The sequence below is a fragment of the Calliphora vicina genome, chromosome 4, assembly GCF_958450345.1.
Source record: "Calliphora vicina chromosome 4, idCalVici1.1, whole genome shotgun sequence".
Lineage (NCBI taxonomy): Eukaryota > Metazoa > Arthropoda > Insecta > Diptera > Calliphoridae > Calliphora > Calliphora vicina.
In genome coordinates, this window is record NC_088783.1 from 106,851,570 (window position 1) to 106,868,619 (window position 17,050).

The following is a 17,050-nucleotide window of genomic DNA, read 5'->3' on the forward strand; positions in this document are numbered from 1 at the left end:
TGTTAGAATTTTTTAAAATATTATTTCAGATTTTAGGCCACTAATGAAATATTTAGAAAAGTTTCCATTGTTTTGTCAACCACTGTATTTCAGTTATTTCCCCACAGTCTTTTGCTTTTTCAAGTAGAAAGTACGAACTCAAATTTGAACAATTTTTATTTAAAAAAAAAAAAACATTTTAACAATCTTTTTGTAGAAAAGCTTTTTTTGAAAAGTTTATATTGGAAAAAATGTCATTAAATGGAAAAATAAAGCATTTTTCTATAAAAAAAAAACTTTTTATCACAAAAGCTTTTTTGATACATTTTTCAACATACAAAGTTGTCGTCAATAATGGCTACGTTAAAATAGCTTTTGAAAGAAAGATCGTTATAAGACTTTATCAAATAAAAAAATTTTATCGAAGGAGCTTTTTCACATAAAATATCAAAATAGCTTTTTCCAAATCATTTTTTCTAAAAGAAAAAATAATCCAAAAAATCTTTAGAAAAAAAAGCTTGTTTCAAAAATGTTTATATTCAATAATACTTTTCATCAAAAATGGAAAAACAAATACATATTCGACACAAGCAGCTTTTTCCAAATAAGTTTCTACCAAAATAGACTTTTTATAAAAAGTTGTTTACCGCAATAGTTTATTGAATATTTTATCTAAAAGATGTTTACTAAATTAAAGTTTGTATTCAAAAAAGCTTTTCCAAAGAATAACTATTTTAAATAGAAAATTTTTATTTTTGAACAAAAAACTTTGATTCTGTTTTGCCAATAAAACTTTTTATTAAAAAATCATTTGATCTAGAGTTTTAATATGAATTTTTCATTTTTATATGAATTTTTCAAAAAAATCTTGTTTTCATAAGAATTCTTTAGAGTTGTGTATTAATTCTTTAGAGTTTTACAATCCTGTATTCGAACTATTTTCAATTTGATTTCTATTATTCATAACCAATTCATTGCAAGCATTTAAGCTCTCTTTGCCCTCAAAAATGCTTGGCATTTAAATAATTTAAAATTTGAAAATGCATAACTATAATCTTATTGCATGCTTAAACAAATTATAACAATTCTTTCTTTATTTTTGTTTGTTTGTATAACAGTTATTATTGCCTTTAATGATTTTCTAAGAATGCAATATGTAGGCTCTTAATATTTGTGGTAAGATTTTTTTTCTTCTTTTATTAAGGCTAAGAAAGTAAGTAAGCATGCTTATAGGCAGGCAGGCAAGCAGCTGAATATTATGAATACAGTTCAAAAGCACTGCAGCTAAAAGTAAAACATACATATGTTTATTACCAAAAATGTATTAGCATATAGGGGGATAAAAGTTCATAAAAACGGAAAACCCAATTAGGCTTCAATTTTATAACCAGTTCTTTAAATTTTAAGGAAAATAAAGAACGTAAGTTCCTTACTCCCTTCAGTTTCTAGTATTTAAACTTCCAGTTTTCTTTATGTAGGGTGCAATATCATTAAAACGCTTGTTGTTCGTGTAAGTAGTTTTGTACAAATAAAATTATTGTATGTACCAAAGAATTTTTGATAAGGATTTATTTCTTTTATTTTTTTGTTGTTGTTTGTAATGAAAATATTAAATGAAATGTTAGATATGAAGAAATTATTCATAAAATAGTTGTGTGTTGCAATATATTTCTTCTTGTTTTGTGCTGGATTTCTTTTAACAGTTTGAGTAAAAGCAACTAATCAATAAAAAGAAAAGAATTAAAAGCATACTTTTAGGAGCAACAGCAAAACTAATACAAAGATTTCATCATTAGCATTAGATGAATGCTAGTAGCTAATATTTGTAATGATTATGCATAATTAATATGTGTGTATTTGCTGGTCAAATTGGAATTTGTAAAGATTAATTTAAGGCAATAATTTCTACTTGGCTGGGTTAAAAGGTGTGGGGGAGGGAAACAGGCTGAAAGTATAGAAATTTATTAAATAATGCCAGTAAAGGGCAGTAAAATAATGGATATATGAAGATTATAGCAAATATGTTTGGTTTTTCATAAGATTCTTTAATATTTTACAAATCTTTGGATAAAATTAGAATGATTCTTAAAGAAACTCTTGAGAATTACTAAACATTCCTGTAAAGGGGAGTAAAATAATAAAAATATCAAGATTAAACAAATATTTCTGTTTCATTTTACAAATATTTGATGAAATTATAGTGACCAGTAAAGAATACTCTATTCCATGATAATTTTAAGAAATATTTTAACATTCTTGAAATCTTTGGATGAAATTACAGTGATTCCTAAAGAAACTCTAGACAAATACTAAATATTTCTGTAAAGGGGATTAAAATAAGGAAAATATCAAGATTAAACAAATATTTCTGTTTCATTTTACAAATATTTAATGAAATTATAGTGACCAGTAAAGAAATCTCTATTCCAAGTTAGTTTTAAGAAACATTAAGGTAATAAACATGATTTTATTAAGAAAATTCAAAGTAACTGATCATTTTTAAAGTTGTCTGACTTTGCTTGCATGAAAGATCAAATAATCTTAATATTTTTTACAAATATTTGATGAAATTATAGTGACCAGAAAAGAAAACTCTATTCCTAGTTAGTTTTAAGAAACATTAAGGTAATTAAACATGATTTTATAAAGAAAATTCAAAGTATCTGCTCATTTTTAAAGTTGTGTGACTTTGCTTGCATGAAAAATCAAATAATCTTAATGTTTTTTTACAAATATTTGATAAAATTACAGTCACCAGTTAAGAAAACTCTATTCCAATTTAAATTTAAGAATTATTGAGGTAATAAAACATGATTTTATAAAGAAAATTCAAAGTGTCTGCTCATTTTTAAAATTCTCTGAAAATTGGTTTGTAATCAGCGGGTCAAAAGACGGCAATTTTACGAATTCAAAAAATCTGAACGCGGCAGAGAATTCCATTAAACCCTTTAGGGCCCCAATAGCTTTATACGTCCTCTATTTCATTTCATATTCAGCCCAATTATGAATAAAAACTCCCCGGGAGTTTTTTCCCTTTTCTCATTTTTCATATTCAAATTCAATGGGAAAAAACTCCCAGGGAACAACCTCCCTTGGAATTTGTTATAATCAGGGAAACCGGAAATATGCTCTAAAAAAAGCGTTTTAGGCGCTTTAAATATGCAGTAAAAACTTTAAAATATGCTCTTAAAATTTAAAAAATATGCTCTTAAAAAAACAAACTTTTACATAATTTTTAACCAAAAAAAATTTACTTAAATTTTCAAATAAAAATCGTTGTCTATTGGATCTGAAAACATTTTTAAATATAGAAAATGTTCTTTCGACATCAACTGATGTTACAGGAGCAAATTTAAAAGACAACATTTCTTTAACACTTAGAACGGTTAAGTTTGAATTAGAACTAAAATTTGATATTTAGATGGAGCTATTATTAAAATATATATTATTATAAAAATATATGCACTAACAAATCGATGTCAAAATTCTTAAATAGTTCTGAAACGTGTAAATATCTTATCCACGTGCTCATTCGACTCACCAGAAAAAACATGCATTTGCATATTTTGGTTTCCCTGGTTATAATATTGTTTCTGCCTTTAATAAACTAAACCAAGTTTTTCTAAATTAATGACCAAAGGCACATCTAAGTCTCTGTGAATGTTCGATTTCTCCTATGTACCGTCATGGTTCTAAGAATTTTGGATTGTGCCCTGGTATTGCTTGCTGTTCCCCATAATTGGATTCGATATGTGCAAATTGGTTTTAAGACCATCTTATACAGGATGACTTTGCAGTTAAGGCTTAATTCCGATTGATGGTGGATTAGCCAGAAGCTTTTAGTTTCACATGGAGCCGCTTGGCTTCCATGTGCCAAGGCATCTATCTAAATGAATACCAAGGTATGTAACGTGATCAAACTATGAGATGTTCCCAGTATTTAGTGTCCCTGGTGGACAACTCCTCTTCTAAGGGAAAACGTTTTATTATTATTTTCTTAAATAGTTGAGAAAAGACGTAGGAAATCCGATATTATATTTATATTCTTTAATTTGAAAAAAAAGTGCCGCTGAAGTACACTAATTGCTCATCAAAGCATCAAAGTGTTTCATTGGTTTCAATGTCTGAGTGATGGTTTGTGCAGTTCAGAAGTGGACACGGAAGACAAAGATCGTCCAGACCAGTTAAAAAAGTTTAAAAACCAAGAATTGGAGGAATTACTCCATAAAGATTTTTGTAAAACTCAACAAGAGCTTGCAAAATCATTGGGAGCTACTCAAGCAGCAATTTTAAAACGTTGCGAGCAGCCCAGAGACATTGAAAGACGATTTTGCACGTCCAAATAAAGGTAATGCTCTGTATTTGGTGGAATAAAAAGACCTATCTATTATGAGCTGCTGAAATCTGGCCATCCCATCACAGGGAACCTTTACCGGACGCATCTGATTCGTTTGAAGCGAGCATTGGCCGAAAACCAGCCAGAATATGCGGTCAGACATGAAACCGTACCGTAATATTCCATCATGACAAAGCTCGGCCACATGTTGCAATACCTGTTAAAAGGTATTTAGAATGAAGTGATTGGGATGTTTTCGCTCACAGGCCTTATAGTCCAGACCTTGCCCCGTCTGGAGTACATTTCACTTTGTTATAGAGTATCCGAAATTGTCCTGATTCGTTCTTGGCCTCATAAGATGAGCAGTTCTTTTGGCTCGTAATCCATATGTTGTCAGAAAGATGGGAACAGGTCATAGTTTACAGAAGTAGTAGAATTTCTAGCATTGCTGAATGTAAGCTTCATGTCCAGAGTTCCTAGACATATGTAGGTACATTTGTTAGAATTTTATTTAACAGCTTTTATCTTAAATTTTTAGTAATATTTGTTCACAGATAATTCAGATTCGTTGTGTTTTATGGTAAACGATAAACTCAATTATATTAATTGTAATTCTTGGCAATGAACAAGTCTTTTTATTTACCGGGAATGGAAAAAGTCCCGGAAATGGGAATCATATACATGTCCAAAGTTCGTTAATTAAACTCAGCAGTAAAAAACTTTATGTTCATTTAAAATGTAAGTTTTTCTTCTTTGACTAAATTAATAAATTGCTGTTTTCTAATTTAAGATTTTTTAATAACCAAATGGTTTGATCAACTTAAACATTAAGGGCCTGATTCAGTAATGGAAATCAATTTTCAAATTTTTGTTTGCAAAACCTTTCAAAAATTATTTCAAAACTAAGTGAAAATTGTTTTCCAGACGTGTTGCTGAATCAGGCTCATAGTCTTCTTAATTTCAAGTTGAAAGCAAGTGTAATTCAAGCCTTGAATTATTGTCAAGCAATGGAATTACACATTATTTCAATAGCAATCTCCAGTAAAAAAGAAACATTTTTTTTTCTTAATATTTTTCAAGTTTAAAACATAATTACATTTGCATTCAAGACAAATTCCAACAAAATGTTCAACTGTTGGATTTTTGGGGATTTTGTACAATAATTTTCATTCCACTTGTATTTTAAAATTTCCAATTTTAGGATTATTTTATCTCTCAAATGTGTGAAAAACATAAACAAATAATAACCTAAATTAAACATATTTTTGTGGAACTTTGAATGAATTAATAATAAAAAATCTAACAAAAATAAAAAAAATTCCAAGACCTTTACAAAATGTTTACTTTTATTGAACAAAAAATAAAGGTTCTCAGTCCACTATACACAATTTTTAAACACTTTTTAGATTCTTCATTATTTTAGCATCAAAATAATAAAAATTTTAAAACGAAAATTTAAAAAAAATATATATAAATAACAAATTATATGAAATTAGAAATAAATACCTTTGTCTATAACCATTATAACCATAGGGAGCATATGTAACGTTTCTTATATTTTGTCCATACATATTCAATTAATTATAAATGTATCTTATTAACTAGAAATTAAACAAAAAAAATAAAAATTTGGATTAAATTTGGAAAAAGAAAATTTTACACAAAAAATCATAAAATCCCTAGAATCCACAAATAAATTAGATGGTAACTCCCAAACGATCTGAGATTTAAAGAGTAAAACAATAAAAAAAATTAAACCGGTAGAAAGAAAAGAAAATCGCAAAAAAGGGGAAGTAGACAAACAAAAAGAAGACAAAAATAGAATTAGCACGAGTAAAACAATTGACACAAACAAATAACCCCTGGTAAATAAAAGGTAAATTAAATTAACATAAAACATTTAATTTGTTTAAAACTAAAAAAAACAACAAAAAACCTTAAAGAACAACAACATAAAGGTAAATTAAAAGCTAAACAAAAACACATACACACACAAGCTCTCACACATACTCTTTGCTATTTTTTATGCTCTTTTTTTATTTTATTTTTGTTGGGCTTTTTAGTCTTCTTTTTTAAAGGCTTTTTTTATTATCACTTATTTTATTCTAACTTTATTGTTGTTAAAAACGTAGTAATTTCTTTTAAAGCAAACAAAAAATCCATTCATAAACTTATTAAATTATTGCTGGGAAAATTGATTTATTTAAAGCATTTTCCTTCTAAGCCACCCTCGCAAGAAAACACACAAAAAAAAAACAATTCTTATATTGCCACCACCACTAGCACAACTATTAAAATATACTTTTTTGCTTCCCCCTTTTTACACAAATTCTTTTTTCGTTTTTGCAATTTTTTTTTCGCTATAAAATTATAGAAAAATTTGTCTTATTCTTTGTAATATACACACCAAAAAAACTCAGTAGATTATGTTAAATACTGCCCCCTTCACAGTGCAGTATGAAAATTAAAAAATTAGTAGTAAAATTTGTGTTAATTTTTTCTTATTTGTTTATTTTTCACTAAACAAATTTTGTTGTTTAATTAAGCCGTTTTCTAAGAGGGGATAAACTCGCGCGTGCCAAGCGAATAATGGTACTAATGAAATAAACAAGGTGCATTTACTAAGATGTAAACGGCAGCATAACTGATTATAGAAATAGCTCACAGAAATGTCAAACTGCACATATAAAAAATATAACACCGAAAGCATTTATGTCAAACTCCATATATAAAAAATTCTCATGTATTTATTTCAATTCGCCACTGCTGTCACCTTGTTAAATTCGCCTTGCAGCAGAGTAACTTAAAAAGGTACTTTCAATATGCTGCCAGATTGTTCAACTTTATACTCCGCCTCATCTGGTTCACGTCAAACACAATACACACACACATCGTTCATTTCTTATGGGACTGTTTTGTTTGGTCTTGCCACCCCATTTCGCACAACAAAAAAACCAATATAAAAAAATGGTTTTGTTCATTTGAGCGCCTCATGACGTGAGCAGCGCAGTCGCGCTGCAAATAATCTAGCATTTGCAGCAGGGTTAACTTCAAAAGGTATTAAAACAGAATAAACTACAAAAAACTACTAAAACTTAAAAAGGTATTTAAAGTAAAATGGACCAGTAACAAAAACTAAATTTTACCAATAAATTATAATTGATGTTTATTTTATTTAGTTAATTTAACTTAGCTTTTTAAAACATTCACAAAAAGTATAAAGAAATACTTTTTAAGCAACTGTGTTTTATTCTTATTGGGTTAAAAAGAGACAGCTATAGTTCTATTGAGCAAGGTTGCCACGACAAGCAAAGGTTGTAGCAATACTACCAGATGGGTTATGTGCTGTTTTCATTAGCAAAGAAGTTGCCATTGTAGAGGGTTTGATTAATAAGAGTGGTAGTAAATCAAAATAAAAAAACGTTAATTTAAAAAATATATTTAAAAATAAAACAATTTGGGTTTAAACGGAGGCGTTCAAATAAACTCGTCAAAATTCGTTGGTATTGTGACTTCGCAGCGTTCATTAATTAATTTATTTTACATCATCCACTGTTGTAGAAGGATACTGTTCTGTATACATTTCTAACAGAATTTAGGACAGTTACACAGTATATGTTGGCCTCCAAGGCTTCAATTGTTGCTGGTTTATCAGAATTAAACTGTGACTTCACGTGGCCGCCCAGGAAATAATCGAGAGGTGTCAAATCGCACGAACATGGAGGTCAATTGACAGGTCCATTTCTCGAAATCAGGTTATTGCCAAATTTTGATTTCAATTAAACGACGGTTTGGGTTCGTCACGACAGTTAACACTTTCGTAAGTTCTATCGGACTTAAAAACACACTTTAGTTGTTTTTAAAAACTAAAATTATGATATATAACTTTCAAAAATAGTTTCCATTGTCACTGTATATGTAGTATATAAAGAGAAGACTTATTCTTCCAATATTACGAAGATATCAAAAAAATTTTAATTTATTTATATTAATGCACTAAAACTAAACTATTTTTAAATATTTATGTACATTTATAAACCAATTCATTTGATCCCAAACTAAACAACATCTTTTTCTGTGCCTTTCCCATAATAACGCGGCCTAAGGCCAATATTTATACCTGTAGTCGAACGCAATATTATTTGCATTGACGGCTGTACATCTTCGCCCAAGGGCAGCAGTTCAAAATTCCTTATAACTTTAATTAAAATCGTGCGCATTTCCAATTGGGCAAATTTCTGTCCAATACAATTGCGTGGTCCGGCACTAAAAGGTATATTGCTGAAGGCATTTACACGGGCATTGTTCATAAGATGACGTTCGGGTAGAAATCGTAGGGGATCGTCAAAGACTGCAGGATCACGCAGCATTTCCCACAATAAAATAATAACATTAGAGTTGGCAGGAAGACAGCAGTTATCTGCAACAAAAGTTTTGTTTACACTAACGTTCTTTATTTTTTGAGTTCCTTTTTTACTTACCCACTTTCAAATCGTTCTTTAAACAACGTCCTACGGCCAAAATTGGTGGATACATCCTTAACGATTCTTTAATTACACAATTTAAGTAGTTCAATTCCTGCAGATCTTTATATGTTATGGCACGATTTAATTGATCTCCAAAATATTCCCTCAATTCAAGAAATAATTTCTGCTGCACTTCGGGATGACGCGATAGAGCATACAGGCAAAACGATGTAGCCGAAGTGGTGGTATCATGACCCTCAAACATGAAAGTATTGACTTCGTCACGTATTTGTTTGTCCGTTAAGGATTCACCCTCTACCTCGGATTGCAGTAAGACATCCAGTAAAGCCATACGTTTCTTAAGACCCAAATCAAGAGGATCATTGTTGTAATCTTGCATGTTTCCTTTCTCTTTGTCTTTTAACAGAGATTGCTGACGTTCGGCTATAATTTTCTCGATAAATTCATGCATGATTTTAATGTCTTTTTGTTGGAGATGATAGGTTTTTGGCGCCAAAAGACGAAAAGTTGATAGATAGGCCAATTGAGGTCTTACAAAACGTATGGCCATAATGTCGGTAACTCTAAAGAAAGAGGAGTGCAATGCGAAATGGATTATAAATACCAAAGATCTTAGATTAACCATGGTTATTTAAAATTTTAACATAAATATTTAAATTTAATTTAGTTTTTAACTGATTCATTGGAAACTTTCAAACTTACTCTGAAACCGCCTTAACATATTCAGATTTCGAATCCATTTGAGCATTTATTTTCACACCCATGGCAGTTTCTTTAAGAAAAATAATTAGTTTATATCATGACTTACTCTCCTCCATTAGCCTCTCTCACCTGCTATTATATCCATAGTCAACAAACCCATATGCTGATAGATATTCACCACTCTTTCACCATCAGCCAGCAGCATCAATTTTTGTACGAAAACATCTGTTTGACGATCAAACACCTCAATAAATTGCTCCAAAATCTTAAAATGGAATGTTGGCGTTATAATTTTACGCATTTTATGCCACGTTTTGCCACTACTCAGCAATAGGCCATTGCCTAGCCATATGCTAAGCATTTTATAGAGAAAATGTTTCTCCAAATGTTCTTGGCTACTGAGCACAGCCTCCACTATGCGATGATCCACGGTAACAACGATCAGTTTACCAAGTGCGCGAGCACAGAATGTTTTGCCAAAGCGAGCAATATATTCCGGCCATTTTATATGGAAATCTGGTAGAGAAAGTCATTTCAAAAATTGTTTAAATTAACTATAGCATCATTTAAAAACTTACTGTCAGGTGTTATAGTAGATAGAGCCAAAAAACTACCCAATAAGGGTAATTTAGATATTACGGGCACATTGACTAAATTTCTGTTGGCATAATTGCGTGCCAAGCCATCGATTATAAATACCAAAATCACGAATAATAAAATTTCCAGCAACATTGTATGACTTAAACTATAAAGTTAGAGCAAAGTGAAGGTGTTCTGGTTGTCTGGAAATGAAAAAGATTTTGAAAAATATAAAATTTGTTGAAACTCTCTTATTCTGATGCAAATCAGCAATGCATTCTCAGGAATTATAATTTTCCCCCATATTTGCGTTTCTTTACCAATTTCATATGGCAGCACTGTAACTGTATATACATTTTAAGCAACACTACCGTTATATCTATTGTAAACATTTAAAATGTTGCTAGCAACATGTATGTTGAAATGTACAAATTAACTTGTTTACCAGATGTTTGAAGATTGACCTTGTGGCCAGCAAACAATGTTGGGTATTAGTTACTTGTAATTTATGCCATTTGAATTAAATGTAATGTTTATTTTTAATTTATTTTTGAATTCTAAGACGAAGGCAAACATAAGTATTAACCGGTTTTAAGATAGTTACATAGTTTAATTAATTAAAAATATAAAAAAGTTATAAAAAAAATTTTGAATTTGAAAGAAAAATTTCTAATAAAACATTGCTAAGAAGACTAAGTAGGAATAATTTGCATGCAGGAGTGCCAAGGTAAAAATCGAGTTTTAATAGTGATGCCTTGAATTTGTAAAAGTCGTATGGAACTTTATATCTGGAGCTTTAAGAAGAAAACTTATAAATAAATTCCCGGGAAAATTTTCCCGCATAGGAATCCTAGTTGTATAGGTACCTATAGATTATGTTTGAAACTTGATATTTTTAATGGTAATTGTTATCCCTGTTAATGATCTTAAGACTCAATAAATTTAATTTCAAACAAAAAAAATTTCACAATAATGCATCCTGGAACCTTCAAATGTGGATTCCTTATAAAAAACCATTTAGTTTGGATACAACTAAGTTTAGACAGTTGCCGATACATTTTGTGTATGTCTTTATATAAAGGATTTGAACAAATTTCAACCGAATTGTGACCCAAATTGTTCAAATAAATGTTCCTAATTGCTTAGCAGTAATCCCTAACATCAACTGATATTATAAGAAATCATTAATTTAGTTGATCATAAAACAGAATGACAAAACCATTTCCAAATTAATACGTTGGTTTTTTTTTATTATTTCTTAACTTATTCATTTTTATCTATCAAACATTCGTTTTTGGTATTTTTATTGTTACGTTATTTTGCATTTTAGCTGACGATATGTTCATATGTATGTTAAGAACAATTGGTCAAGGTTGTTGAAAAATGTTGCATAGTGTTTATGATTGCAACAGAAATGGTAATAAATTGAAGCTAATTTATTGATCTCCATAAAAAATTTTATAAAAGGAAATTTAACAAAAACATTACAAGTTTATCTAGGGACCAATAAACTTAAATAAAACTTTGAACTTAACAGAAATTGTTAATTTATCATTCAAGAATTCTTATAAATAAAGAAGATAGCACGTTCTATTAACTACTGTTCTTCTGTTCAGTTTTCATGCAGCCGGCCTGGCCTGCATGTTTATTCGATTTTACAAAGTGCATGCAATAGTTTTTCATTTGTATTTTATTGTTTTCTACTCATCTTCCACACTTACACTAATTTGTCATAATTTTACTGATAAATTTTATTAAACTGTTTTGTTTCTAGCTTTTACATAATAATTTTTTTGTTCTATAGAAAATTATGTTATTTTCAGTCACGAATTTCTTATTAATTTTCCATTAAATTGAAATTCCACTGTATAGAATTTCTGTTCGTGTTTATTTGTTGTACCGTATTTCGATTATTCTTTTATTTTTCCACCAAAAATTCTATATTATTGTTTTTGCTATTTGCCGTTAAATTAAATGACAACTTATTGTTGTAATAGTTGTAACAACACTAAAAGCGAATTGCACATAACGGCATAAAGGCGAAAGCAAAACAGTGATTAAAAGAGAGAGAGAGAGAAAAAAACTAGTGCATTTTAGATTGTGGGGATTTGTTGCTAAACATATGGACATAATGGCAAAGGTAATGATGCTTTACAGTACAAACAGAATTACAACGGCAGCGATATGGGAACAAATAATTCAAATAAAATCTACAGGATTTGTACAGTAACAAAAAACAATTACGAATTATTAAAAATTATCCAGTTTTTGAAGTAATTTCAATTAAAATTTGTAACAATTTTCAACTAAGTTTCTACTGATGGAAATGTTTATAAACATGATGAATGTTGCAAGCAGCTGTTACAGACCGCAAATTCGTAACAATATTTTATTAAATTAATATTAATGGAACTTTTCACAACATTAAGTACACTACAATTCGAAAAAAATTTAGAGCATCCTTTAATTACAAATTGTATTAATTTATATTAGCTTTTATTAAACATCGTCTAAATTATAATATTAAATCTTTATAATACCAACACATTTAATTAAATTCTTGTTAATACATATTTAAATTCAAAATTTAAGCTTCATTTTCTTTAATATTTCCTCGGTCTCAAACCCATATGATTGCCATTAGCCGAGCGTAAAATTAAATTCATCATGGGCCTCACCTCCGGTCCCAAGGGCAGCAATTCGAAATGCCTCAACATTTTGCTAATTGTGCTCTTCATTTCCAAAATGGCAAATTTCTGACCAATACAATTACGCGGTCCGGCCGAGAACGGTATATAAGCATAGGGATTAATCTTGTTAGTGCTGTCGTCCAGGAAACGTTCGGGCTTGAAAGCATCAGGATCGGCAAAATACATGGGATCACGTAAACTAACATAAATTCCCACGGTGTAATTAGTGCCAGCTGGTATTTTTTTACCCCGAATATCCACATCTTCTGTAAAATAGCGACCTATTATGGGTACTGGAGGATACAAACGCAAAGATTCCTTGATCACACATTCCAAATATTTCATTTCTCCCAGGTCACGCAATGTAACAGAACGTTCTTTATCGTTGCCCAAAACCTCAACAATTTCCTCGAAAATTTTCTGTTGTACTTCGGGATGTCGGGAAATTAAATACAAAGCAAAGGAAATGCCACTGGTGGTGGTGTCATGGCCTTCAAACATAAAAGTATCCACTTCTTCACGTATGTCCTCATTGCTTAAGGGCGCTCCATCCACGTTGGCTTGCAGTAAAACATCTAGCAAAGCCATGCGTTTCTTTTGGCCAAATTCGTTTTCTTCAGGTATGCGAAAGTTTTCATTGAGAGATTTTTCCAAGGTCTGGCGTCTTTCCATAATGATATTTTCGGTGAAATCATGCGTTAGCTTAATGCTAGCATTCAAACGTTTGTAATCCTGAGCAGCGGTTAAACGGAATATCCAATTAATACGATGCCAAACATTAATAAAACGTTTAGAGCTAATGTTGGTAACACTAATAGGAAAAAGTAATTATTGTACTAAAAAATGAGCAAGAAATTAAAATTCTGTAACAAAACTTACGCAGTCACCGCCTGGACATAAGGAAAATCGGGATTATTTTGGGCATTGATCTTTACACCCATGGCAGTTTCTAAAACATAGAATTATTTAATAAAATGCCTACACAGTTTAAGTTTAATCATGTATTTTTTACCCGCTATAATATCCAAAGCCGTTAGACATATCACCGGAAATATATTTATCGCCGTTTTACCATCTGCCTTTTCATACAGTTTCTTCACCATAACCGCACTTTGTTGATCGAAAATTTCCACAAATTCTTCTAAAATCTTAAAGTGAAAGGTGGGCGTTATTATCTTGCGCCTCGAATGCCATTTCTTGCCAGTACTCATTAGCAGTCCGGTGCCCAACCATTGATGTAACAGCTCGTACAGATTATTTTTGGTTATGTGTTGAGGAGAACTTAGGATTACTTCTACATCCTCGGGATCGGAGGAGAAGACGGCCAATTGTTGCAAAATCCAAACACGATAAAGTTTGCCATATTTTCGCTTGTTATTCGTAATGAATTCCATGATTTCTGGAAGAAACAAGGTAGGGGATTACATTGGAATGAAAATAAACTTAAATATGATCGGTTTAGAAGGAGCTGAGCTTTTATTATTTTGTTGTTTTACCAAATATTCAAGAATTTATGAATATCCAAATATTGAAACTTTATGGCTTCGTTCGCTATAGTCCATCTCCAATGGAATAAATATTTATTCGATTAATCGATTAAATATTCAAGAATTTATGAATATCCAAATGTTGAAACTTTATGGCTTCATTCTCTATAGTCCATCTCCAATGGAATACATTTTTATTCGATTAATCGATTAAAGAATAACCTATTAATCGGTGGTTCGATTTCTCCATTATTTAAATTACATTTTTTCAAGTTTTTTTTTTATTTAGCCGATTATTCGATTTGTTCAGTAACCGGTTTTCGATTAATTGGTTATTCGAATAATCGATAATTTTATTTTTTTTTAATTATTTGACAAGCATTTTGTGAAATACAATATTTTTGTTATATAATTTTTTTAAAAATGTTTTAATGGTTATTCGATTAATCGATTATTATTCTATAATTCTGTGGTAACCGGTTTGTTCTTAATTGGTTATACAAATAATCTGTAATTTTATACATTTTACAAAATTTTATGAAATATTGTTTGTTAAATAATTTTTGAAATTTTATACGATTAATCGATTACTGAAATAACCGATTGTTTGATTAATCAGTTTAGAGAATTATAAGTAATTTTATTTATATTTTTTGTTTACTTAATTTTATAAATATTTTTGAATAAGCAATTAAACGATTAATCGATTATTTCAAGTATTATTCGATTAATTCGATTAATCGGTAGCCGAATAATATAAAATTTTATTGAATTTTTTGTTTTTATGTTGTGAAAAGTTATGAAAAATTTGCTAAAAAATATTCTAATAAAAAATTATTCGATTAATCGATACTTAAACTAACCGGTTGTTCGATTAATCGGTGGTCCAATTTGTCTTTAATTTTATTTATACACTTTTCACGAAGTATTCAAACATTTTATAGCGATAAACGATTATTCGTTATGTTTAGTAACCGGTTTTTGAGTAATTGGTTATCCGAATAATCGGTAATTTTAAAATATTTTTCTTATGCTTTTTAAAAAATTTAGTGAAATCATTTTATTAAATAAATTTTTAAATCATTTTTAATAACCGGTTATTCGATTACTAAAATAACCGGTTCTGACAATTATAGGTAATTTTTTTTATATTTATTGTTTACTTAATTTTGTAAACATTTTTGTATAAATAATTATACGATTAATCGATTATTTTTATGGTCGGTTGTTCGATTAATCGTTTAGCCGTATAATAAATAATGTAAATTTTTTTGAATTATTCGTTTAATCGACTATTGAAATAACCGGTTCATGAATTAATTAATTACCGAATAATCTTCAATAACCTTTAATGAAAAGTGTTGTTGTTAGATTAATGAATTACTGAATAATCGAAAATTTTATGGAATTTTATTTGATAGATAATTGAATTGATAAAAATATTCGATTAAATAGTTATTGGATTAAACTTTTATTTTTCTAACCGGTTGTTCGATTAATCGGAGATTCGATTACTTTATTTGTATATGAACAATTATTAAGTTTTGAAAAATATTTTCTATAACCGATTAATCATTTAGTTTTGTAACCGATTTTTGATTAATTGGTTATTCGAATAATCGGTAAAAAAATATTGTTCTTATGCATTTTAAAAAATTTGGTGTAATAAATTTTGAAAAAAATTTAAATAACCGGTTCTTTGATAACTAACATAACCGGTTATTTATTGAAATAATCGGTTGTTTGAATAATTAATTACCGAATAATCGGTAATTTTATTAACTATTATCTTTAATGAAAAATCGATTAATGAATTACTGAATAATCGATAATTTTATGGAACTTTGTTGCAACAAATGCTTATTACCGCTTATTCGTTTATTATAACTGGTTGTTCTATTAATCGGTTATTCAAAGCATTCGTAATCTTATCATTACTTGTTATTATAACTTATTTAGCTTGTTCCACAAATTAAATTTAAATTTTTAAAAAATAAAAGGGCTTCATAAGGGAGTTAAAGTGTATCAATCAGGTTCAAAATATTAACAATATAATTATAGCTTTTAAAATTGTTTAACAGTTTTGATTACTATTGTTATTGTAGCATTTTAAACTGCTGAAAATTAGCTTTAAAAGGTATTATTAATGATCACAGATTATAAGGTGATAATGCATTTAAAAACCAGATTAAAAATTCTATTTAGATTATTAATATATTCAAACAAATAATCAAAATTTTATTTTAAACGCTCCAATTTAATATAAACGTTTATTTATTATCAATAAAACACGAAACTGAAATTAAAGTTAAAACAATTGTCGGAAAACTCCTTACACCCAACTATATTTTGAATTTGAACTACATAAATAAAATTTACCTTCAGGACTTTGACCTCTGTACATCAAAACATTACCCACTATGGGTAGAGTTTTGGGACCCGGCATATAACTCAACATATCATTGCGTCTTTTTTTCGACAAATAATCCCACAATAGTATGAGAGTTATTAAAATTATTAGAATTTCTATAAACATTTTGCACGAAAATTGTTTATAATTTCCAAACACAACAACTTTTCTCCACGAATAGAAATAAACAACTAAATGTTTGTATTATTTTATATACTAGATTCTCTTTTAACAAAAGAATTTGGGGTTTCGTTATCAAAATCATATATATGTACTCGTACTAAGAGATAAGAGTTTGTTTTATGGATCTTGTGGGGGGTATCTGTATCTGAAAATAAAAACAATTACTTTTTTTGCTCTTTGGCTCTCCCACTGCTCCA

At 29.1% G+C, this 17,050-nt stretch overlaps 3 protein-coding genes across 4 annotated transcripts in view; all 3 read right to left on the bottom strand.

The window, feature by feature from the left end:
• The window catches only part of LOC135957023 (sex-lethal homolog), a 176,746-nt gene extending 169,845 nt beyond the window's left edge, over positions 1–6,901 (bottom strand). For both annotated transcript variants that reach the window (XM_065507678.1, XM_065507679.1), the window contains exons 1-2: positions 6,723–6,901; positions 5,822–5,916 (exon numbers count right to left, since the gene is read on the bottom strand). In XM_065507678.1, the coding sequence (XP_065363750.1) occupies positions 5,822–5,886 (65 nt within the window). In that variant the 5' untranslated portion in view covers positions 5,887–5,916; positions 6,723–6,901. The remainder of the gene's footprint in view (positions 1–5,821; positions 5,917–6,722) is intronic.
• Positions 6,902–8,373: 1,472 nt separating this feature from the next.
• On the bottom strand, positions 8,374–11,944 carry LOC135957321 (cytochrome P450 4ae1-like). The gene is made up of 6 exons (XM_065508046.1): positions 11,805–11,944; positions 10,083–10,286; positions 9,634–10,020; positions 9,505–9,574; positions 8,797–9,365; positions 8,374–8,735 (listed from the first exon to the last, which is right to left on the bottom strand). The coding sequence occupies exons 2-6, from the start codon at positions 10,234–10,236 to the stop codon at positions 8,374–8,376; spliced, it is 1,542 nt and encodes a 513-aa protein (XP_065364118.1). The 5' UTR covers positions 10,237–10,286; positions 11,805–11,944.
• Positions 11,945–12,545: 601 nt separating this feature from the next.
• LOC135957660 (cytochrome P450 4d2-like) lies at positions 12,546–16,842 on the bottom strand. The gene is made up of 4 exons (XM_065508443.1): positions 16,640–16,842; positions 13,786–14,172; positions 13,653–13,722; positions 12,546–13,584 (listed from the first exon to the last, which is right to left on the bottom strand). The coding sequence occupies exons 1-4, from the start codon at positions 16,794–16,796 to the stop codon at positions 12,687–12,689; spliced, it is 1,512 nt and encodes a 503-aa protein (XP_065364515.1). The 5' UTR covers positions 16,797–16,842; the 3' UTR covers positions 12,546–12,686.
• Positions 16,843–17,050: the final 208 nt, after the last annotated feature.